Source organism: Fusarium flagelliforme (assembly GCF_020744385.1).
Source record: "Fusarium flagelliforme strain FIESC 12 MPI-CAGE-AA-0113 chromosome Unknown B0J16scaffold_1, whole genome shotgun sequence".
NCBI classification, from domain to species: Eukaryota; Fungi; Ascomycota; class Sordariomycetes; order Hypocreales; family Nectriaceae; genus Fusarium; species Fusarium flagelliforme.
The window spans coordinates 2869640-2890988 of NW_025763503.1; the positions used below are offsets into that span (position 1 = coordinate 2869640).

The 21349-nt window shown below is 47.7% G+C and overlaps 7 protein-coding genes across 7 annotated transcripts; 4 read left to right on the plus strand and 3 right to left on the minus strand.

Moving 5' to 3' along the window:
• The first annotated feature begins 526 nt into the window (after positions 1–526).
• Positions 527–3275, plus strand: B0J16DRAFT_327806 (major facilitator superfamily domain-containing protein). The gene is made up of 5 exons (XM_046126148.1): positions 527–798; positions 1113–1421; positions 1472–1734; positions 1783–2266; positions 2318–3275. The coding sequence occupies exons 1-5, from the start codon at positions 747–749 to the stop codon at positions 2860–2862; spliced, it is 1653 nt and encodes a 550-aa protein (XP_045988899.1). The 5' UTR covers positions 527–746; the 3' UTR covers positions 2863–3275.
• Positions 3276–4007: 732 nt separating this feature from the next.
• On the minus strand, positions 4008–5558 carry B0J16DRAFT_313590 (uncharacterized protein; the record flags this gene model as incomplete). The annotated part of the gene is made up of 1 exon (XM_046125139.1): positions 4008–5558. One exon carries the CDS (start codon positions 5556–5558, stop codon positions 4008–4010), a length of 1551 nt encoding a protein of 516 aa, XP_045988900.1.
• Positions 5559–7893: 2335 nt separating this feature from the next.
• B0J16DRAFT_327811 (uncharacterized protein) lies at positions 7894–10490 on the minus strand. Its single transcript, XM_046126149.1, has 3 exons — positions 10169–10490; positions 9375–10055; positions 7894–9317 (listed from the first exon to the last, which is right to left on the minus strand). The coding sequence occupies exons 1-3, from the start codon at positions 10239–10241 to the stop codon at positions 8203–8205; spliced, it is 1869 nt and encodes a 622-aa protein (XP_045988901.1). The 5' UTR covers positions 10242–10490; the 3' UTR covers positions 7894–8202.
• A 1285-nt stretch (positions 10491–11775) lies between these two features.
• Positions 11776–12987, plus strand: B0J16DRAFT_391042 (uncharacterized protein; the record flags this gene model as incomplete). Its single annotated transcript, XM_046131913.1, has 4 exons — positions 11776–11881; positions 11933–12124; positions 12245–12523; positions 12572–12987. The coding sequence occupies 4 exons, from the start codon at positions 11776–11778 to the stop codon at positions 12676–12678; spliced, it is 684 nt and encodes a 227-aa protein (XP_045988902.1). The 3' UTR covers positions 12679–12987.
• Positions 12988–14288: 1301 nt separating this feature from the next.
• Positions 14289–15991, plus strand: B0J16DRAFT_391044 (uncharacterized protein; the record flags this gene model as incomplete). Its single annotated transcript, XM_046131914.1, has 3 exons — positions 14289–14527; positions 14582–15161; positions 15352–15991. 3 exons carry the CDS (start codon positions 14289–14291, stop codon positions 15676–15678), a joined length of 1146 nt encoding a protein of 381 aa, XP_045988903.1. The 3' UTR covers positions 15679–15991.
• A 1104-nt stretch (positions 15992–17095) lies between these two features.
• Positions 17096–19219, plus strand: B0J16DRAFT_327812 (JmjC domain, hydroxylase-domain-containing protein). Its single transcript, XM_046126150.1, has one exon. It carries the CDS (start codon positions 17522–17524, stop codon positions 19007–19009), a length of 1488 nt encoding a protein of 495 aa, XP_045988904.1. The 5' UTR covers positions 17096–17521; the 3' UTR covers positions 19010–19219.
• On the minus strand, positions 19220–20829 carry B0J16DRAFT_327813 (uncharacterized protein). Its single transcript, XM_046126151.1, has 2 exons — positions 20198–20829; positions 19220–20136 (listed from the first exon to the last, which is right to left on the minus strand). The coding sequence occupies exons 1-2, from the start codon at positions 20619–20621 to the stop codon at positions 19442–19444; spliced, it is 1119 nt and encodes a 372-aa protein (XP_045988905.1). The 5' UTR covers positions 20622–20829; the 3' UTR covers positions 19220–19441.
• Between the last annotated feature and the right edge of the window lie 520 nt (positions 20830–21349).

Genomic DNA, 21349 nt, shown 5'->3' on the forward strand with positions numbered 1-21349 from the left:
GGTGCATCAGACTAAGGACAAGGTCCGCTTTCGGGACCAGATGATGACCCAGACTTGGTGATTACATGTTGATGGTTGCAACCAAGAGACCAACATTCCCTTAACCCAGCCAACGTCACTGTAGATAGTTAACAGTAGAGTTTGTCAGTACAGTGCTGTACTGTACTCGAGTACAATAGTCCTGTACGTCATGTTAACTGCCGATGTCTCACAAAGGAACCACAACAACTAAGACAATTACTGATGATTTAAATACATTGATAGTAACAGTCATAGCAGCTGAAGTTTGCTCCTGTGACCCCCCCCAATTCTTCACACACCTTTTATTAGAGGGGGGACCAATTATGTCTTTCTTGACCGACATGTCTAAGAGAGAATCCCTGCCGCTGTTCGCCTTTTTTTCTGCAACTTTCACTTTTGATAAGAGACCAAGCCTGTTTTGGAAATAATGACCCATAACTTTCTTTCCTCAGTAGGCTGTACTTTACCTTTTCATCGGGCTCAATTTCATCTTCTTGTTTCCTGTCTTTTTTGTTTCTCTGGCTTAAGAGGTTGGGAAGGTTGATGAGTTATCGTCTATCCGCATATCTTTTGTTTATTCCCAGACTATCCCCTCTTAATCTGTCGTTGATACGATTTTGTTATTGTTAGAACGAGAAAAGAAAAGAATTGCTCTGTTCACAATCTTGCGCCGTTCCTCTCTGATCGTCCTTCTCTGACTCTCACTCCTCGCAATCGTTCTCGCCATGACGACAAAGGATGGGCCGAAGCTGCCAAAGCAGCAGTTGGCGATTCTGGGTAAGTTAGTCTATATTAATCACGAAATCATCATCTGTAAAAGCTTTTCAAGACCCTTGTCATATGTCCTGGGCCGTGCTTTCATCTCACATCCGCCTCTTATACGTTCACGGTCACGATGAGATGAGATGAGGGGATATACAGATCTTTCACATTACTATTCTATCTAAGTCCCTCTCAGAAATGAGCTCTGGTGAGAGTGTTATCAATAAACAACCTCATCAGATACAGAGACACTATGATCACACTTAAATCTACACTCATCAGCCTATACCGCCGGGGCCCTCACCAAACCTCTAACTAACCTTCACCAGCCATCGCTCGAGTCGCCGAACCAATGGCTTACACTTCAGTCTTCCCCTACCTACCCGCCATGGTCAGCAGCTTCGGCGTTCCCACCAACAAAGTCGGAAGCTGGGTAGGCGTCACATCAGGTGTCTTTTCCATTTCGCAGAGCATCACGGCTGTTGCATGGGGAAGAGCATCTGATGCCTACGGGAGAAAGCCGACTATTATCTTGGGCTTGATAAGTACGATGGTTTGCTTCATAATATGGGGCATGTCGACGAGTTTGCCTATGGCTATTGCTGTGAGAGCTATCCAGGGTGGTGGAAATGGAAACGGTGAGTTGAAGCCTACCGCTATACTAATACTACATACTGACAGGATCTAGTTGGCATTATTCGAACAATGGTTGCTGAGATGGTCCCTGAGCGAGAACTTCAACCTCGTGCCTTCTCCATCATGCCCGTCGTCTGGAGTATAGGCTCAATCATCGGACCCAGCTTCGGAGGCTTCTTCGCAGAGCCTGCAGAGCAATATCCCGAGATCTTTGGTCACATGGAGTTCTTTAAGAAATTCCCATTTATCCTTCCTAACTTAATCTTGACCATCTTCTTCTGCATCTCAGTTACTGTCGCAGTACTGTTTCTTCATGTAAGTCTGCATTATACCCTTATAGATACCAGTATTAATATCGTTTAGGAAACACTTCCTAGCAAAAAGGGTCATCGGGATTGGGGTCTCCTAGTCGGCGAGCGCATCGCCCGCTCTTTCAAAAATACCCGCCCAACACCCTCTACCCGCCGTCCGTCTTTCGTCGATGGCGAGGCTACATCGCCTCTTCTTCCTAACAAGACAGCACCTAAGAAGCAAGCTGAAGAGCCACCTAAGAGAGAGCGTGTCCTTACTCGTCAGACCTGCATCAACCTTCTGGCCTATACATTCTTGGCTTTCCACTCGGTGGCCTATGATCAAATTCTTAGTGTCTTCTTGAGACATCCTGTTGAGAAGCACACCCCCGAGAACACCGCGTTCCCTTTTTACTTCTCTGGAGGATTTGGTATGTCGCACAGCCAGGTTGGACTTATCTATACCGTGTATGGCGTTGTTTGTGGCGCTATCCAGTTTCTGCTGTATCCTACCATCGTCGCTCGCTACGGAGTTTTGCGTTGTTTCAGAATCTGCTGTAAGTTCTCACCTACCACACCACTAACCCGTCTTTGCTAATTTACCCCAGGCCTCCTTATGCCACTCGCCTACTTCCTCACCCCCTACTGTGTCCTTTTCCCAACCCACAACTCCCGAACAGCAGCTCTCATCGCAGTAATGTTCATCAAAGCAGCAGGAATTATCGTCGCCTTCCCCTCCACCACCATCCTCCTCACCAACTCTTGCACTTCCCTCCGCGTTCTCGGCACTTTAAACGGCTATGCCACAACCTTCAGTGGCCTAGGTCGAGCAGTAGGTCCTGCTTCTACAGGCGCTCTTTTCACCTGGGGCGCTGACCATGGGTATGTCGTTACGGCATGGTTCTTCCTCATGTTCGTTGCTATCCTAGGGGCTGTCCCTGCGTACCTTGTCGAAGAGGGCGCTGGACCTACGGCTTCTGCTTCAACGTCGGTGGAGAACAGTGATACGGAGGACAACGAGGTTTCGTCATCCTCTAGTACACTGTTGTTGCCCGAGGGATCAGCGGTTGCTTCGGATTCCGAGGACGAGCAGCCGCTGAACAAGGCCAGACCTGAGGGTACTTACGGAACGATTCAAGGGGGACGAAACTAACTATCGTGAATTCGACACGAAATCATATACACAGATCTAACTACGAAGCATATTGGGCAAAAATTGTCGAGTCTAATCTAGCTTCTATCTTCGACCAAACTGTGGTCACAAACATTTATCTTTCCCTATCACAAAAAGGGGAATATATGAGGATTGGATGCATTTGTGCATTTTATACATTGCTGGCGTCAAGCATGATGAGTACAATGATAATGTTTGCATTGGATTTGACGGTGAAAGTAGCGGTAGTAATAAAAGTATTGTTTTTTCCTGATACAATAGTGCGAACTGTGTTGCCGTTGACGATAGTAGAGTTCAGTGGCTGTGGTCGGCACCAATGAATTGAGCCGCAAGTTGACCTGCTGGACGGGCCATCTTGATGTTGATGAACATACCTAATGAACAATAGTGCGAGGTCAGAGAGTTCATGATGATACTCGCCCAACCTTTTACAGCAGCACTTGTGTAACCTGGTTTAATTCGCTAGTCAACGGCTTGTATCACAACTGCTTATGTAATGATAACACCCCGATCGTCTCGTCACCAGTTTGTCTAGCATGTGTTGCAGTTATTGAGAACTTGTTTAATTAGTAGGACTTATACTCTCAACATCAAGACAAAGTATGACAAGTTTATGATAATTTTATTTAATCACCCAGAGGTATCTATGGTACCTCTTATGTGATATAATGTCAATCATAGTACTACATCGTGGTTCCAATCTTAGCCACTCCCAAGCGTATAAAAAAAGAAAAAGCAGCCTTGGTATAATTTAGTAGTAGTACTTTTCCATAAAAGAGAGAATGCCTCGCAGCGCCTTGACATAAATTCCTAAAAGAATCTCTCCATCCCGTAATAAATAGATATATGCTTTCGTTCCGTAAATATCAACAACGCCCCTATAATGCCGCGCTGTGGAAAGAAAAAGGGGGAATCATATAAATACAAAGACGAAGCTAGACCATCCCGTTAAATAAATAGTTTTGGTAAGATGTAATGAAATAGACTCCGAAATTGGAAGTCGGTGAAATAGCAGTTGTGCGTAGTCATAGTTTTATGACTTTATTCAGGCATTGGCTCTTGGTAAGCCATACCTGGGTGATATCAGATAAGGCATGGGCGACCTTCGAGGGTCACTTCCACGCTCAGTAAACGTATGGTGAGATTCCTCTCCGGACATGAACGGCTCTGTGCCCCTCCCGCCCATATCTTTCCCTGTTTTCGTAGCCAGGATGAGGCCGTGGATGAAGCTCGGTCGGATGACTAACATCCCCTTCTCGCTCTCCGTTTTCCCATCTCTCGCTTCGCCAGGGTATTCTCTCTTCGTCTGCACTTCGACTGCGCACCTGATGCTGATCCTGTCCGCACGAGGGATGTTGTCGGAAATGCTCCAGATCAGCGTCCATTTCACTGAGACGCAGATAGCTGTGACCGACCCAGCGGTCAATAGTGTCTGCGATCTGGCGAAATCCCTCGGTGTGACCGCCGTGTTCACGGGCTTTCATACCGCATACTACAAAGAGGTAGCTGTGGATCATCTCGTGCAGGAATGTCGAAATCAGAAGACGCCGGTTGTACTTTGTGTCCTGGAGAATCGGAGATGACAGCACAATGAGCGTCTCGAAGCCGCCATCACGGGAACGTCGCACGGCGGTGGTGCCGACGATGTGTGCTTGGTATTGTGCACTTGCGGGGTGACTCCAGTCCCATGCGACACGGCCGGCTAGACGATTGGCGAAGAAGAGCTCATTGGCTGCGGAGAAAATGCTGCGGAGGGCGTTATCGTCCAGAGGGAAGTCGGCGGCGCGGGATTTTGGGTTTATGAGTGTTCGTAGGATACGACCGTGGCGTGAGTCGGCGCTGCGATGTCTTCGACGGTTGGGGTTGGAGCAGCCAAAGTTGGCTACATGATCGCGGACCAAGCGTGCGGCGGGGATGTCTCCCATGAATCCTGGCTCATTGTCATCGGCCAGGGGACTGGCAAGCGAAGGCTGAGCAGTATCCGATGAAATTGAAAGACCGGAGGCAGTACGTTCCATGGCACAAGAATCGGCGACGGGAGTTGGAGCTTGGGCGGGAGCCGGACCCGGTGGTGGACCGGGAGGCCCGAAAGACGGAGCCGGCCGAGATTCGGGAGTTGGGCCGAAAGCGCCAAGACCAAGACTAGCATCGATGGAGGGGAAATCGGATCCCTCTGGGGTTGGCGAACGTTCGCGAATGACGAGAAAAGAGAGATTTTTGACGGGTGCCGAGTCTGGGCGATGAATCAGTGGGGGCGTAGAAGATTCAATGTTGTCTTGGTAAAAATCCTCTTCTGTAGGAGAGCTGTAATGTTGGTTGTATGGATAAGCGCCCTTGTTGACATGATGGAATGTTGGTTGCTGCGGTTGTGGATAGTAAGGCGAGAAATGATCATGTGGTTGAGGTGAAGAATAAACACTGGGTCCAGGAATGGTCATTGGTGAGTTTTCGTATGCGTCGTAAGGCAATTCATCAGAGAACCTGGCCCTCTTTGGGTCGAAATTGAAGCCATCGCCATGAGAGTAGCCATGAGAATGTGCAGGTGCATCGCCGCCTTCGGAGAGGCTTACCCTCCGTTTACCGCCAAAATAGTACGGACCCCGGTTGGAATTGATAGCGGCTGTGGTAGTACCAAGTCCAAGCGGACGACCCCCGTCAACCACCCAAAAGGCCATGGGACATTTCGAGCCAGGGGTGGGAATTGTTGAGAATTTGATAAAAGATAAAGTCAGGAGAGGAGAGGAGAGAAGAGTCAGGGTTACATGGAGGCCCAATGTCTCTACTCTTTGGTGGATGGAAGTCGTTTAGACGCTTTGATAGTAAGATCCCCTTGTTGAGTCTTCTCTCTCTGCTGGTGTAAAGAAAGAGAGTGTTGGATAGTAGAGAGTTTGATGTGTCGAGGGTAGTCGGTGAGGCCGATGGCCGGGTGGCGGATTTGACGACTGGACTGGACTGGGGAAGGAGGGACGCGTGATATGGACTGCAGTTGATGAGGAGACGAGACAAGTCAAAAACCGGAGAAAAATGGAAGGCAGAAATCTGGATCCGAAAGAAATGGATCCAGAAACAGAAAGAAAGTGATGTAAAAGTGAAAGGGGAAATTCTATATTGAGAAAAATGTATTGTAGTAGTATAGTTCAATAAAGGTCAGCTAACCTTGACCGTAACTTTTTTAATCCTCAGCTAGGTACATTCAACAGGTAACATGGAAGACCAAGGACATCCATATCTTGTTTTCAGGGCGATCGGGTAACTAGCTTAGCTTATGGGTTCCGCTGGCAAAAGAGCCTAGCCTGGCCTATGGAGCCCCAAGCCGCCTGCAGTTGCAGCGGGACCTAACCCCCTGTCAGATGCGCTGGGGAATCCTTGTCTCTGGTGGTTGTGAGGCGCTGAAGTGTTGATGGGCTCTCGGATGTGGTGGGAGCATGACACGACACGATTATCTGTATGTATGTATGTGATGGCAGTGTGTGGGTTTTTGTTTAGGAGCAATCAATTCATCGCCTCACTACTGTAGAGAGAATTACTGTTTTATACTCAGGAGTTATAATAACCTGTTTTAATTGATTGCAGCAGTCCAATCCTCAAACTGGAATGGCTGCTACTGCTAATCTTGATTCTGGTAGATATAGCGGTGAAATGCCATTCCATCGGCGATATTTCTAGCTCCTACTTCACGATAGTTTAGTCTACCAAGGTAACGAACGAGTCAAATAGATTACGATTACTACGTAGGCAGGTATCTGTACATACGGCAGTCAATCAACCCCGGTAGATCAACCCTTGTGAGTCGGACAACATATCGCCCGTATGTTCTACTATACTATAAAAAGGAATGCTGCTCGCAGTCACAGCAAGGTACAGAGTAAGACAGCATAAAACAGACAAGGTCTAAACAAGGCCCTGTCAAAAAGGTTGTGCCTCCCTTTTGTTTCTGGTCTTATGTCATCAGAGTCTCTCTTCAATTCAATTTTTCGATCATCTTCAGCTGTTGATTACTTACATGAGGCCTCTTGCCTTAACTCGGAAGACTCAAGACCCGCTGGCTGATACAGGGCGGACTAATCCAGTCCAATGTAAAACACTCTCTGACAGCGCAACAATTGATCTCCACTGATACAAGAGATATCCACTTTCTCGTTAAGCAGAACAAGGATCGTGGTACCGCGTATTAACGAAAAGTCGCTCCGCAGCCGGGATATCCTTTGGTTCTAAAAGTATCATGCGTTTTAGCGATATGGACATCGACATCCATCACATCACTATCACAATGCCATTCTCAGAGCCGAAGTTTAATGTAGTAGCAAGCCTTGAGAATATCTTTACACAAATTCATCTCATACGTGGTTAATCAATGCAGACTCCATTTGAGGCCTGCCAATAGCCAAATTCCATCTTGACTCTTACCATCTTCATTGGTCAGGGGTCCAAGATCCCTGTCTCTTATTGGCCGCCCTGGAATTTTGAGGTTTCTGACCATCATCATCAAGGGTCTTGGGTCTTGGGTCTTCTGGAAAAATGAATTCTTACGGATATTCGGGTTGATTTAATTATTTGCAGTTTGAGACAGAGCACGGACGTGAAGGGATCAAACCGCTGTCATATGACATAATTGATGTTTTTGCTTATTCAAGATTGATAACCACCAGAAGATATCATGGACAATTCGTCTCGTCTGTTTTGTTTAGCCTCATCTCAACTAAAACTTGGATCGTGCTTTGTTTATTAAAGCACGTGGACTCTCCCTCTCCACTTTGACACGGCAATACCGGGCTTCGATCTTTCAGCTTAGACCATGTTGGATTCTCGAGATGAAGATCTAGAAAAAGCAAAGAATCTGTCTTTACGGAGTATCGTCATTGTAGACTCAAAATATGTCTTGCATTGACCGACTTTTATCTCATAGCCTATCCGTCTACTGTACCGTATAGTTGTCAGTTGGAGTATCATCCCTTCACTTATATTACAAGCTTGATGCTTGTTATGCGTGTAATCTGTCCACCAATTTTTTGCCACGCGCCTCATCTTTACACTGCCTAGCTGGAGTAGCATCAGACAAAGACAAAGACCCCTTCCCCACCGACGATCACATCATCCCGTGACGGTAATACAGTGATGTACATGCAGCAACGAGCTATTTTCATGTTACTCTCGTCCTTATCCTATTCTAACTAATGTTACAGAAACCCTTTTAACTTCATCTAGTCGTGTAAATCCGTAGTCTAACCCAACAGATCCTCTCCAGATTCTGCAATGTTGCCGAACGCCCTTCTTTCAATGCTTTTCTCATATCCAATCACTCGCTCTCCCTTTTATTGCTTATAATCCAAGTCCTTGTACAAACCGTACTTCGTCAGCCTGCTTCTCCAGCGCTTCCCGCATTCTCTGCGAGTAAACTTGTCGCTGCCGTTCCTCCTCGGCCGCCTGTTCATCCCTGTGTTTCTGCTCACCCTGCAGTTGCTCAGGCGTAAACAGCGTATCGCCCGTGAAACTAAGCATTCCCAGTTTGTCGCCCGTCCAGAACAGCACGTTATCCTCGTTAGGACGATCCTGCCCGGTCTTGGTGGATAAGATCTTGCGCGCGAGATCGTCGGACCCTGGCATCGAGGCGAAGAGTGATGCTTGCGTGGGGACGTCACTGTGGCCGATCTTAATTCGACGACATTCTGTGTATCCGTCTCTTTCGAACCATTTGATTTGCCCTGCACCGTCGGAAAATGCGACTTTGGTGCCGTGGTTGATGACTGACAAAATGATAGATGAAGCTGCCGTGTAGCGGTTCTTCATGGTTGAGTTCTGCTGCATCGCTCCGTCACTTGATAGGTCTACTGTGTCGAGGCCGTATAACTCGAGAGAACCCTTGGTCTTGTACTCTCCGCCTGCTATTAGTGTTCGTCCATTACCCGATGTTTTACATTCGTGGACCCTATCGGCCGAAAGCTCTCCACGACGTCTTACTTCGTGATCCAATGTAGAAAACGGATACGGCAGCGCTGCCAGACTAGAAAGCCTTGATCCTGAGTAGATGGAGCCCACAATCTTGGGGAACTGCCTTCTGTCATAGTGAAGAATATTGGAAAATCTGCCCGCCACGTAAATGTCGTCCGACACCATATTGTCGCCAGCCGGACGAGGCAGGTGAAGAATACTCGTCGGTGTAGGCTGAGACAATGAGGCGTACGGCGGTAATGGATTCGGGTCAAAGATGGCTCTGAATGGGTTATCGCCATCTGCCATAGGGCTGTCCACATCTAGTCTCTCCACAACATTGCCGTGGTGTTGCTGGGGCGCTCTGAAATCTTGAAGGTGAATACCGAGTGAAGTGCCGACTGTCAAAGGGACACCATCCTGGATCTGAGATAAAGTTGTGATGGACCACTCGAATGAATGTCTGTTGACGACCTGCAGACGATTCAGATCAACCTCTATGAGATCTAGCACGTGTCAGTTAGTTTAGATCGAGACAAACTATCCAAGCTTTGGTCACTTACGACTCTGCACTGCAAAGACAGCCCTATTGTTAGTGTTGTCAACACTGACACACTCGGTGACACCCGTGTCGATCTTTTTGGACCGCCTCGTATTTTGATCTCCGCGGCCGTCGAAGAAGAGAATATCCGGTTGACTCGTGGCAACGATACCTCCCCTCCTACCCCTGGCACCATTGACATCCCAAAGACAAACAGACCCGTCGTCCAGTGGTGAAACGGCTAATAAACTGCCGAGCCCGTCGTTGCTGTTGTTGGGGCTGTAAAGCGCCATGCCTCTAACTTCGATGAAATGATCCATTCCGCCTTGTCCTGCGTGCGGTGTTTCGAGCCAATTGATTGTTGTTGGTCCTTGACGCTGGATATACTCGTCGTACCATGATACATGCTCATCAGGGAATGCAGGATCCCAGTTAGCCATGTCCTGAAGAAACTCAAAATGGTCCTTGTCTCTCCGTGACGATTCATCGAATTCTAGTAAAGAGCCATCTTCCTCGTCGTCTTGACTCGCCTTACTCAGGGACGAGTCAGGCAGGGAAGCAAAGACCTTTCTGCGATTCTGGAGAAAATGGTACCATGATGAACGCTCAAAACAGTGACGTTTCCATAGCTCATCATCAAGGCAAACGTCTCTCAATTTTCGCGATACAAGTTGCAATCTAGGCAATTGATGTGGCTCAAGGTCTGAATTACACTGTATTAGTATGTGATCGGATTTGTAGACAGATACTGTATCGCGATAGCGGGGTACAGGTATTGATGAGGGATAAGCTGGGCTGGGCTGGGCTGCGACTCACAGCACAAGATCTGAAGGAGGATCTCATGAGGGAGCTCGTCCCAGCGACGCGACGATTGCGCGGTTAAAGACATGGAGCTAGACTTGTAAAGAAAACGACAGCGATAGAGAGAAAAAACGATATTGATGGAGAAGATGAGTTGATTGTTTGATGGCCACAGCTGATTTGTAAAGCCAAAGCAAAGAGTGGACTTGAAGCTGTGGAGAGACCAGCGAGGAAGCGAAGTCTTGGCAAAGCTTGTGCAGAGAAAGGAAAACTGCTTGGGCTCTAAATAAAGAAGGAGAAGGACTGGGTTGTTAGTATTTCAATGTGGGTGTAACAGTAACATTAACAGAATCAGGCAGTAGTCAAGAGAATGAGTGGTTGGACAAGGGCGGGTCAATGGGTTTAAGCCGGGTTTGTCGATAAGCGATCGGACGAACCGGTACTTTAAGAAGTGGCTTGGGGATACAAACTTATCATGAATGGGTATTTAGTTGCTTTGACGACTAATTATATACATCATGTCTTAACTAGACTCTCAAGTTCATGCTGCTCTCTTCTCGATTCCACCGATACTCTCTATCTTCTGGCTACTGCCAGTGTCTTGAGTGTCATAGATACAAAGTAGACGACAGTATGATCTGATTATATCAGAGTACATACATGCATAGCCTAACTGATTGGGTACCTCCGCATAGCTAATCCGAGATCCAACTGTCGATCGAGATCACCCTGACCTATTAGTAAGGTGGTTAACGATTACCACAACCAATACTTTAACATATCCCACCAGCCTATCTTGTAATCCGCAGCACTTAAATCACTTAACCAGAAAGACAAGGGCCAACAAGAGGTAAATTCAATTCATTACACTTGAGACTACGTCCTGGGTCAACAATCCCTTATACCATGACCCAGGCCTTCATATTTGCTCCCCAAGGTTTACGACGCCAGAAAGAATTATCCTAAGAGCTGGTATAAACTTACATGAATTAGCTATATTGTTTCATATCTGATACTCCGAACGGTCATGTTTTTGGATACTCGTTATGTACATTGTTAACTCCAAGTTACTGGAACACCTTGAACCCGAAGTTGCTGGAACTTTGATAGTCTATCGGCGATGGCTTCATAAGAAAATAATGCTGAAGAAATAAATTAGATGCGGGTGGGCTCACATATGAGTTAGGATGGCTTCGTGCCTGTCAAAGGATATTTCAAATCAATCTGAATACTAACTGTGTCATTCCATAGAGAGAGTCCCTTCTGTCAAGTGTCTTGTCTGTAAATATAAGGGTTAAAGGTTATACCCATTCTCTCCATATCCTACTCTCGGTAACCCCAGGCTCATATGCTTAGTATTTGGGCACGAGGCTTCGAGTGAGGGGGTTCCTCTCTCAGTACCCCCCAGATTCATCTTTCTGGATCTGCTCGTTTGGTGACAGTCCTGATAGCCTGCAGAGGGGGGGTTGTGTGCGTCGAACCCCCCTAGATCGAGCTGCTATTGAACTAGAGGGTCCAGGCAGTGAATCACAGTCACTCCAAGTGGGATAGCTATAAGATCCACCTTCCACGCATTTCATCTCTCCTTCTACCATCCACTCTTCATACCAATCATCCCAACGATGGAGACAACCAAGATGGGTACAACCAAGAAGAGTGCCACCAAGCCTAACAAGCGGGTTTGGGTAGGAGGAACATATCGAATGACCAAGCCATCGCTTTCTAACAGTAAGTCTGGATCTCGACTATTCTATCGGACTGTTCTAACAAGAACTGCAGAACTCAAGATGAGAGTGATAGAAGGTATGGCTCCCAAGCGTATCATACCTCGAATGGCCATATCACGAGTCGCAAAGGAGATCATATCGCATCTCCCTGGAGCAACTGTAGATGACCCCAACAGATTGTCTCTGGCCGCCGTGGAGACCCTTCATACCGCGGCCGAGGGGTTCCTGGCAGATGTGCTCTCGTGTAAGTTTCCTGGGGGGTCTACTCCTATTCACCCCCCCTTTTCCTTTCTTTCTTCATTGTCCCCCCTGAACTTCTCATATGTTGTAACGATATGGTACTTTTTAATGCTAACTCCAATAGCCTCATATGTCTTGGCCCGTCATGCCAACCGAACAACATTGATGGACAGTGATATCAAATGCATTTGCACGGTGATGAGGACATTGAACAAGACAACCTTTGGGGATGACGGGTTCCATGCCAAGTTGAAGGGTGTATTGGCAGATACCGAGACCCAAGCAGGCTCTGCCAATGATGGAACCGACAGTGATGACACCAACAGTGAGGCATCGCAAAGCATGACTGCGGACAATGGTATGAACGATGCACTTCAGAGCAATGAAGCACCTGCCGCTCATGGTACGAACAGCGAGAATTATACAGGAGTACCTACTGATCATATCGCAGACAATGCTACCTCTGAATGCAATCTGATGGATGGCGACAATCACCGTACCAAGCGACGAATGGTCATACTCAGGGTTAGGCCGAGGAACAGCCATGCGGCAATCTAGGAGGAACAGCGCAGAATACTTGAGGGAAGGGGCCTTATGGATAGCCCAGACCAGTGGTATCGTGTTCGTATACCTAGGGGTTCCTTGCAAGTATTTAGTCCTGAGGTAGATACATATCTTCTCCGGTTCAGCTGGGACATGTTCATCCTGAGGATGGAGTGTTGCTATCAGATTACGTTCTACTAGACACTTGAAGCAATAAAGATCCTCTGCAGACTATCTAGATGATTGATGCGATTTGCGTGACGATGCACTATGGACTACAGTTGGAGACTATTGATTTATTGTCTGCAACACATAGCTACCTACTGTAAAGCCTTCAAAATTGATCCACTACCTCCGTTTGGTTCCATTAGACTGAGAAGAGGTTGATATCACTTTCAAATGTGGCTACAAAGAAGTGACTGGATCATGTGCTGGACATAAATCTGATGACATGCCGGAGATGTGAGCCACGAGTTGCTCCTGTTGGACAACAATATAAAGCATTTTCAGTTACGTGATATATCTGACCATCTCCTCACCTGTCCCTTTGATTGTCTCCAGCAGATTGATCGCCCTGAGAAACGACAGCCGATGAGCGACTCGAACCGTCTGAAGGGTTCCTCGACGAGGTCTTCATTTCAAACGTCAAGTGGCAAATACTGCAGCTTCAGTGGTGACTATGTCTTACATTACAAATTTGGCTTCCTCGCCTTGCGTATTGTCAATAGTCTTGAACTGGATACGAGTACATTGCTCGTCCATGAGGGCATCACGAGAGTTAGTCGCCACCAGCTTTGGAGACAAAACAATTTAGGTATTTTATGTCAGTTTAGACTAGCATTTAGACTATTTTATTTTAGTATCATAAGCCTTAGAGGATAGTCATTCTGTTGTCCAGCAATCATCCCCTGGCTCCGACCTTTTCCAGAAGCAGTCTCTTCTTATCGACAACTTGCTCATGACATGTCACAACAGCCAACGAACCGATAGGCTTCTGCGCATTCTTCCCATACATAAAGATTAGACTTCGGAGCAATTCTACTTACTCCATGATCAATCTCGCATGGGTCAAATTGGTTTTAGATGAGGAAGATGGGGTATGAACTCGACCTATGCGATGTATTGGTATGGAATAGGAGTGGAGAGATTGGCTATGGCAGTGCCTGGCAGTGACACTGCCAATACTACCTAGATAGGTACCTACCAAACTTCTGCCTGGCTTGATTGTAAACACTGGCAATTGGACTAATCTCTAGTTGCCCGGGCAGGGCATACTGCCTAGAGTAGATTTCTTTTGCATCATCTCGTTACCCCAAAGACACACTTGTCATCACTCTTTGTACCAGCTTCGCTCTCCTCCTATAACCAGTCACAACTCAACAGATCATCTGGAGTACGATCATCCTAAACTAATCTTCTTCTTCTTGACTTGTCTTGGTCTCCCTCCTCGGATTCGGGATATCAGAGAAATTGGCTGGTAAGAATCTAAGAGACGAAATAGTTTAGGGACTTTATACTGACTTAGACGGGCATTTAGACTGCTTTATCCTCATACCCTAAGTCTTAGGATAATCTTTCTGATACCATACCACTGCGACATCTGATCTGCGCTGGATGTCAGCACCATGCCCGGCATCGGTATCGAAAGTCTCCCCCTCTTCATTTATGAAGAGATCGCAGGTTATTGCGACAACAAGACACTCACGCAGCTCGTGTACGTTAGTGTAAATTTCTATAACTGGTTCAACGGATCGCGGCTCAAGAATTTCTATATGCATGACCACCTGCATTTGGTAACGTACTGGCTAAGGGGCCTACTGGACGAGAGAAGTCCCCGACTCGTTCCACGGCTCAAAGCTATTAAGTAAGTCTCTGGCCCAAGCAAGTGAAATCGAAACATACTAATTGCCTCCATCAGAGATGTCGAGATTGGCGTTTGCCTTGGTGGCTGGGAAAACTACAGTCTGCCGCGAGACCCAGGATACGAGCTGCCCGATCTTCTAGTCAGGCTCTTGAGTGAGATGTTAACAGTCAAGTCTGCAACATTGATCCTCGACTGCATGCACCTCGAGGTTGTGGAACTGTTAACTACCTTACTGGAATCGAAACCCAGCAACATGATGAAACACAGTGCCCTCGACATCCTTGCTCTGCCACAGGTCACAAGCGCCTACCTCGGTTGCTGCGATCCCTCAAAGCTCACGTCGGTGTATCTCTACGCTGATCGGAAAGTACGCAACCCTGAATATTTCCAAATCAACCTTGCACATGGCGACTATACCATGGAATACAACCAGCTGCTACGCCAGTATCAAGATCAAGTGCCCAAGCTGAAGCGCCTTCGTCTTGCGCTGGAGACAGACAGAGGAACCTCTCTCAAAGCAACCTTTCGAGAGATTGAAGCCATTGCCACAGAATTTCCCGAGCTCGAGTGGCTCATAGTAGACGAGACGGGACATAGGCCTGATTTGATGGAGCTCGAAAGCAACCTGAACTGGGTAAGTACTTCCGCAGTGCCTTAGGGTATCAGAAGAATTGGCCCCCAAAAGCATAAGAGACGAAATAATTCGATCACTTTATGCTAGCTTAGATTAGCCTTTAGGCTACTCTATTATGGTAGCCTGGGCTTCAGAAGACATTTCTTCTGTTACCCACGTGCCGTGATCATAAGCTGACCCTTACTCATAGTTTGCCGACATCCTAAGCTCAACAAAGCTTACGCATCTGGCCATCACTATCGACAATGCCACCGCCTTCGAGTCATTTCAGAGAAAGAACCCTACCGTGTCTAAAGCTCGAGCTCCCAAAGAGTTCGAGAATTGGTATCAAGGGCTGATTCGTCTTCTTGTAGAGTCGAATCCCCGGTTACAGCGGCTGGTCATCATTGGATCTGGTCGGGAGCCTTTCTACAATGCAACAAGGGCCAATGCCGGAGTATCGGTTCGACATTTGAACCATGATGAGATGGCCCAATTGGCTCGACCATCGGGATTCCCTCTTGGACTCTCGGGTTGAGTGGTTTCAAGCCAAACCGCCTGTCAGAGTATCTCTTAAGACCGCGTATCGCCTGTGGATTCTGTGTTGTAGCGCACGACATATTCCTATCAGTTCTATACCTAGCTACAGACTTCAACCTATAAGAGAATTGTACCTGCGGAAGAGGCTTGTTATAGTTGAGACAGCTGATACCTCGGTCTCTACAGCAAGTTGTATGATATCAGCAGCATCCCGCGTCCCATAGTTAACCGATTGGATACATCAACAAGAAGGTGTCATATTCACAGGCGTTGCGTGGTCTTAAGAGATCAGGAAAGGTGACCGTAAAGAGTACAAAGGATGAAATAATTTAGCTTAGTACTTTATGCGAGTTTAGATCAGTCCTTAGGATAATGATTTCTAGCGCCCTAAGTCTTAGGGTAAAAATATGAAGGCCTGGGTTATACCCAGTGACTTTTAAACAGAAACGATACCGGTACAAAGTGTGGTGTATAAGACGGGACTAAGCATTCGCTCTTTGTTTACATACTACAAACCGTTGTGTTGATTCACAATATTGCGGACAAATAGCAAATCCCTCTGAGGTACCTACAGGTAACAAACTCTTATGCTAGAGGCAGGTAGGTTGCTGCAAATATCCGCAAATCCAATCATAACCAGGTCCTCGGAACTGATTGATAAAGACCCCTGTCGGGTTTGTTCCTGACGTTGCAAGCGTAGGCAAGCGCAATGGAAGCAACGAAGACACGGACGGGCCTTAGCGTGTCGATCACGCACTTGCCCTTTTACGGTATTAATCTTCGCTCTACTGCCGGGCCATTTCCACTTTCCTCGCTCCTGCTTAAACTGACTGATGCAGGAAATAAACAATAAGACAGGCGCTCCCAAGTACCTAACTTAGAAATACCCTCTTTCACCTTCACCCGGGCTTTATACTCAGTAGGGCCGAGTGGCTGCTTCAATGCTTTTGTCCCCTTTCACCTGACAATCGCATTTGCAAATAAAGAACTTTGTTCTTTGCACGACAACATTTCATGACTGCGCCTGTCTCTCAACCTATAGACACCCTTTATCTCTATTTATACTTTGTCTCTCGTTCTTGAACACTGTAGCACGGGTAACCATTTTCATTGTTCTCTGATAAGGCCTTCTTTCTCTCCTGTCCCCTGAAATCGATTTGCCCCGCGCTAATCAGGGACCTTGCAGGTGGTTTGCCGCTAGAATCCAAGCTTTGCTTCTTTTTTGGACCAATCTCTGTTCTCCCCGCTTGGTCCACTTTTCGATTTCTGTCTTGTCTGCACCCTAAAGTGCCTGCGCGGGCAGGTGCTCCCTCGCCGAGGCTCTATCGAGTTTGGACAAAGACACTGAACAGGGCAGAAGACGACATGCATTTTGGGTGGTCATCAGTCACTTTACCAAGTACCCTCCTTCACTGACACTCCAGGTTTGGTCTAGCACTTTTTAGGTTCAACTTTGCTTCTCATGGTCGGTGCCTCTTTCTTGTACAGCACAATCCAATTCTTCCAGGTTGTCTTTATTTTCTCTCCTACGTCAAACTTGATCCCGCGCAATAAAGACAGCCATCGCGGCGCTTATAAAAGATAAATCCCCCTGTCGAACCCGTCGCTTTATTTTCTTAGACTATGCGAATATTGACGTCCAACGCGCATTCATTCACTGTACACACTTGGCTCTTTCTCTGAATTGACTTGAGCTACTGAACCAGGGTGGCAATTCCGCTCACCTCTCGCTAGTCGCCTGGTTTCTCACCCTCACCCTCACCTTGGGCACTCTCCGCCCTCAACCACATCAACTACTTGCTTATCCGTCGCAATCGCGAGACGGGTCTTTCCCAGTTTCAATGGAGATTCGGCATCTGTCGCATGGTCTTGCGACCCCTCACCTTCAATTTCAGCATTCTTCTCCACACGTTCAACAGCCTGCGCCTGCGCCTGGGCCTCTTAACACTCCCCAGATTGCTCACGAACAGGGTCCAATCCCCGCCAGCTCATCAAACGTCATGGAACCAGCGTCATATCCTCAGCCGCCTCTACCAGCCACTGAACAGCCAGCTTCAATGCCAGGAACTAACAAAAACGAACAATCTCTGGCTGCGGTTAATGAACCGTCGCCTCCTCCCGAGCTGGATCAAGATGACGCCAGTTCAATACTAAGTGACCTGCCTTCTGAACTGGGCGAAACCCCAGCCGAACTACCAACCGAAGTTGACTCAATCAACTATGACTGGGACGGTCCCGAAGGCCATGAGGTACTACGTCTTAAGCCAACAGTCCAACAGTGGAACGATTTTGCAGCCAATCTTGCTTTTGCTCGAAGCCTCCATGCTGAAAACCATGGCTGCTTCAAGATCGTCCTCCCAGATGAGCTCCTAGAGGACCTGCCAGAAAAGGACTCTCAAAAGGTTCCTGCACACGCATATCGACCCAATCAGATTAAGAAGAACAGTTTCTGGAGAGTTGAAACTGTTCCTTCTGTGGGCAACTTCAACTCATCAGTCACTGGTCCACAATGCAACGTTTCTGCAATTCAAGCTATCGACCAGCTCAGGAAGTTATACCGCAAGAGTGACCGCAAGCAAATTCGCAATGTGCGATATCGGGCAGATGTCCCTGCATGGACTCCAGAGCAACGACGCGAAGCCGGTGTCCCTGGGCGAAGTCCGATCTACCCTTTGAAGGGCGATAAGTTGGAGTACACTAAGGCTATCATCCCTGGTATTCACACGCCTTATGTCTACGAATCAGGTCCTCATTTTGGAGCAAGCTTCCAAATACACGCAGAGGACTTCCGACTTGTTTCCCTCAACCACCTATACAAGGGCCGAAAGATCTGGATCGTGGTACCTTCCAATGCCGTCGACGTTGCCGAAGAGGCTCTTGGTCGAAAAGACAAATGCTCTCAGTTCATGCGACATCGAGCTGAGTTCTTCTTCCCACAGAAGCTTGAGAAGCTAGGCATACCTTTCCGTATCGTCGACCAACGTCCTGGTGAAACCATAGTAATCCTACCCGACGCATATCATGAAGGATTCAGCACAGGGTACAGCATCGCTGAAGCCAAGAATTATGCGGATGACGATTGGACTACCCAGACCTATCAGGAATGCGAGGCTAAGTGCAAGCTCGCCACAGCAATTCCCGCTGAACTCATGCGGCCTTTGAAAGATGGAGAGACTCAGCTTGACCTTTGTTCGGCTTTCGAGCTCGCTACACAAGATACACCACCAGCGACACCGCCGGCAACGCCACCAAAGGCGAAAGGAAAGCGACGCCTTGGCAGCGGAGAACAGAGAGGTGTAAACAAACGGATCAAGCGTGGAATGGCGTAAGGGTTTGCTTTTTGCTCACATACTCACGGGGAGTTGGTTCTGATTTTCAAGATGCGTTAATCATCGGTGTTATTGCAACTGCTATGAACGGGGAACTTTGCAAATGATGGTTTCGGGATACCCAGACACCCGGCGTATGAAACTATTTTGGCAGCTTGTATCAGGGAAAGGGTTGGTGGGTTTATGGACGGCGTTTTTGTATGATGTGTCTTCTGCCTTTTGTCAAGACAAGAGGCCACGTTGATTTAATTTTGATAGACTAAGCGTTCATATTAATTCTCTCGTTATGCGTTGTGTGAAGATCGTTACGCTCCATCCTCCACCGTAATGCTCGTATCGCTATAGTTTCCAGATATATACATTGAAACGAGTTTGACAATGCAGATGATAGCCACTGATTACATATCCAATTAGATCAGATAACTTTTGTCTTTACATGCGTCGCTCCTCCTCCTGCCTTCGCATCTCATCACGGAAAGCGTTGCGGCCACCACCGGTGCCCTGCTGAGAGAAGTTGGCATCGACAGGGCTGCCAGCCAAGCTGCCGAGACCGTCGCTGTCGGCACGAGCACGCTGGGGAGCATCGCGGTACTCGCCAGGTGGAGGGACAGAGTTATCGAGTTGAATGCCGTTGTCCCTGGCGCCAAAGATGCGGCGCTTAGCACGACCGGTGTAGCCATGGCGGGCGCGACCAGAGATGTTACCAAGTCCAATGTGGCGGGTCTTGCGGTTCCACAGGAAACCACCGATGATGAGAAGGATAAGCGAACCGAAGACGACAGGAAGAGCAATGATGAGAGTTTGGCCCTCGGGGAGCTTCTCGTGCGCCTTCTCGGGGAAGTTCTCGTCTTGCAGGTAGAGGAACAGTGTTGAGGACTTGGTCTTTTCGAGAGAGTTGTTGCTGTTGCTGTAGAGCGTGAGGGAAATGTTATGGGACTTCTTGATGTAATCCGACTTGGCGTCGAATGGCCAGTAGCCCCAGGCGGCGGGGACGGAGGATTCGGTGAATTCCTTGTACTTCTCCCACTCCTGGCTGGAGGAGTTGAAGATGTCGAGACGGGGGGTGATCATGAGGGTGGAGTTGCCAGTGGACTTGGTCTTGTTGAAGAAGTCAGGGTCCCAAGTGACTGTGGAAGCATAGTTAGCAATTAGATACGAATTGATGCGCCAATGATTTCAGGAACTTACCAAAGTATGTCTTGCTAACATCAAGAGTGCTGTTCGCATAGGGAGAGCAGAAGGGAGCATTGTCGCCATCCTTGTTGTAGCATCGCGAAAAGACACCCTCGCCGTGCTTGCCAGTAGCCTGGGGATTAGGAGGCTCGCCAGTGCTGGTGTGAATCTTGCCCCAGCTGGTGTAAGTGTACACACTAGCAGTCAGATCGTGAGGAGCAGCATCGATGATGGACGTGGTACCGTCGATGGTTGTGTACGAGGGAGTGTAGGTCGTAGCGGGCTGCTGATCGTCATCGACGGTGACCCAAGCGGCGGTCTTGTCGGCGCGCTTCTCGAGAGCCGGAGCATCGTCCTGGAGATCGCGCTCGTAACGAATGACATTCGCATTGGCGAGGGCCATAAGGCCCATAGAGGCCAAGATCTTTGAAGCGTGCATTGTTTTGTTTTGTTTTGTTCCCTCGGTGATGCCAGTCCCTTAACACAACGAACGATCTCTCGTCAATGAAGCTATTGTCTAGTAACCGCCGACGGAGAACAAGGGCGATAACGATGAAGATGTTAAAAGAAAAGAAGGAAAGAAGGAAAAAAGAGAAGGAAAAGAAAAGCTGGAAACACGGGAGATTTGAATGCCAATGCGAGCGAAGCCGACATCCCAGTCTAGGAGAAGACCGATCGGACCAGACGGAACCAACCACAAGCTGGATGGATATTTCGCGCAGGTCGACAGTGGGTCTGGACTCGCATTCCCCAGGCGATAGCCAGGGGTTTTACGGGGCATTTTGCAGTGGACACTACTGTCGGCACCATCGCCAAGAAGTGGATGGATGAGGGATCGCGTCGATGAATAGCTGGACGTGATGTCATTCGAGGAGATGTTTGAAGGTTTGATAGCAATGAGAATATATATAAGTGGTGATGATAATTACATAAAGAATAGCATTAGTTATGATCGATGAGTACGACAGGCGATGCAGTTGATAACGTGTCTCTCTAGTACCTAGTGGTTCGAATAATTAATCCGGACAATTAATACTGGTGGCTCAGGCATATTTGACCGTGGCTACAGTCACCAAGACGAATGAGACTCATGGAACAATTATCAAAGGAATACAATACTTTCAGAGTTATGTAGAGTCATCGGTATCTCATGGTTATAATGCTTTA

Bases quoted from the DNA above. Each gene is read 5' to 3' on its own strand.
- B0J16DRAFT_327806 (XM_046126148.1), top strand. From the start codon at position 747: ATGACGACAAAGGATGGGCCGAAGCTGCCAAAGCAGCAGTTGGCGATT. The intron at 1,422-1,471 runs GTGAGTTGAAGC...GACAGGATCTAG, and splicing joins GGGTGGTGGAAATGGAAACG to TTGGCATTATTCGAACAATG. The intron at 1,735-1,782 runs GTAAGTCTGCAT...AATATCGTTTAG, and splicing joins TCGCAGTACTGTTTCTTCAT to GAAACACTTCCTAGCAAAAA.
- B0J16DRAFT_327811 (XM_046126149.1), bottom strand. From the start codon at position 10,241: ATGTCTTTAACCGCGCAATCGTCGCGTCGCTGGGACGAGCTCCCTCAT. The intron at 10,056-10,168 runs GTGAGTCGCAGC...AGTGTAATTCAG, and splicing joins CCTCCTTCAGATCTTGTGCT to ACCTTGAGCCACATCAATTG. The intron at 9,318-9,374 runs GTAAGTGACCAA...GACACGTGCTAG, and splicing joins TGTCTTTGCAGTGCAGAGTC to ATCTCATAGAGGTTGATCTG.
- B0J16DRAFT_327812 (XM_046126150.1), top strand. From the start codon at position 17,522: ATGGAGATTCGGCATCTGTCGCATGGTCTTGCGACCCCTCACCTTCAA.
- B0J16DRAFT_327813 (XM_046126151.1), bottom strand. From the start codon at position 20,621: ATGCACGCTTCAAAGATCTTGGCCTCTATGGGCCTTATGGCCCTCGCC. The intron at 20,137-20,197 runs GTAAGTTCCTGA...ATGCTTCCACAG, and splicing joins TGTTAGCAAGACATACTTTG to TCACTTGGGACCCTGACTTC.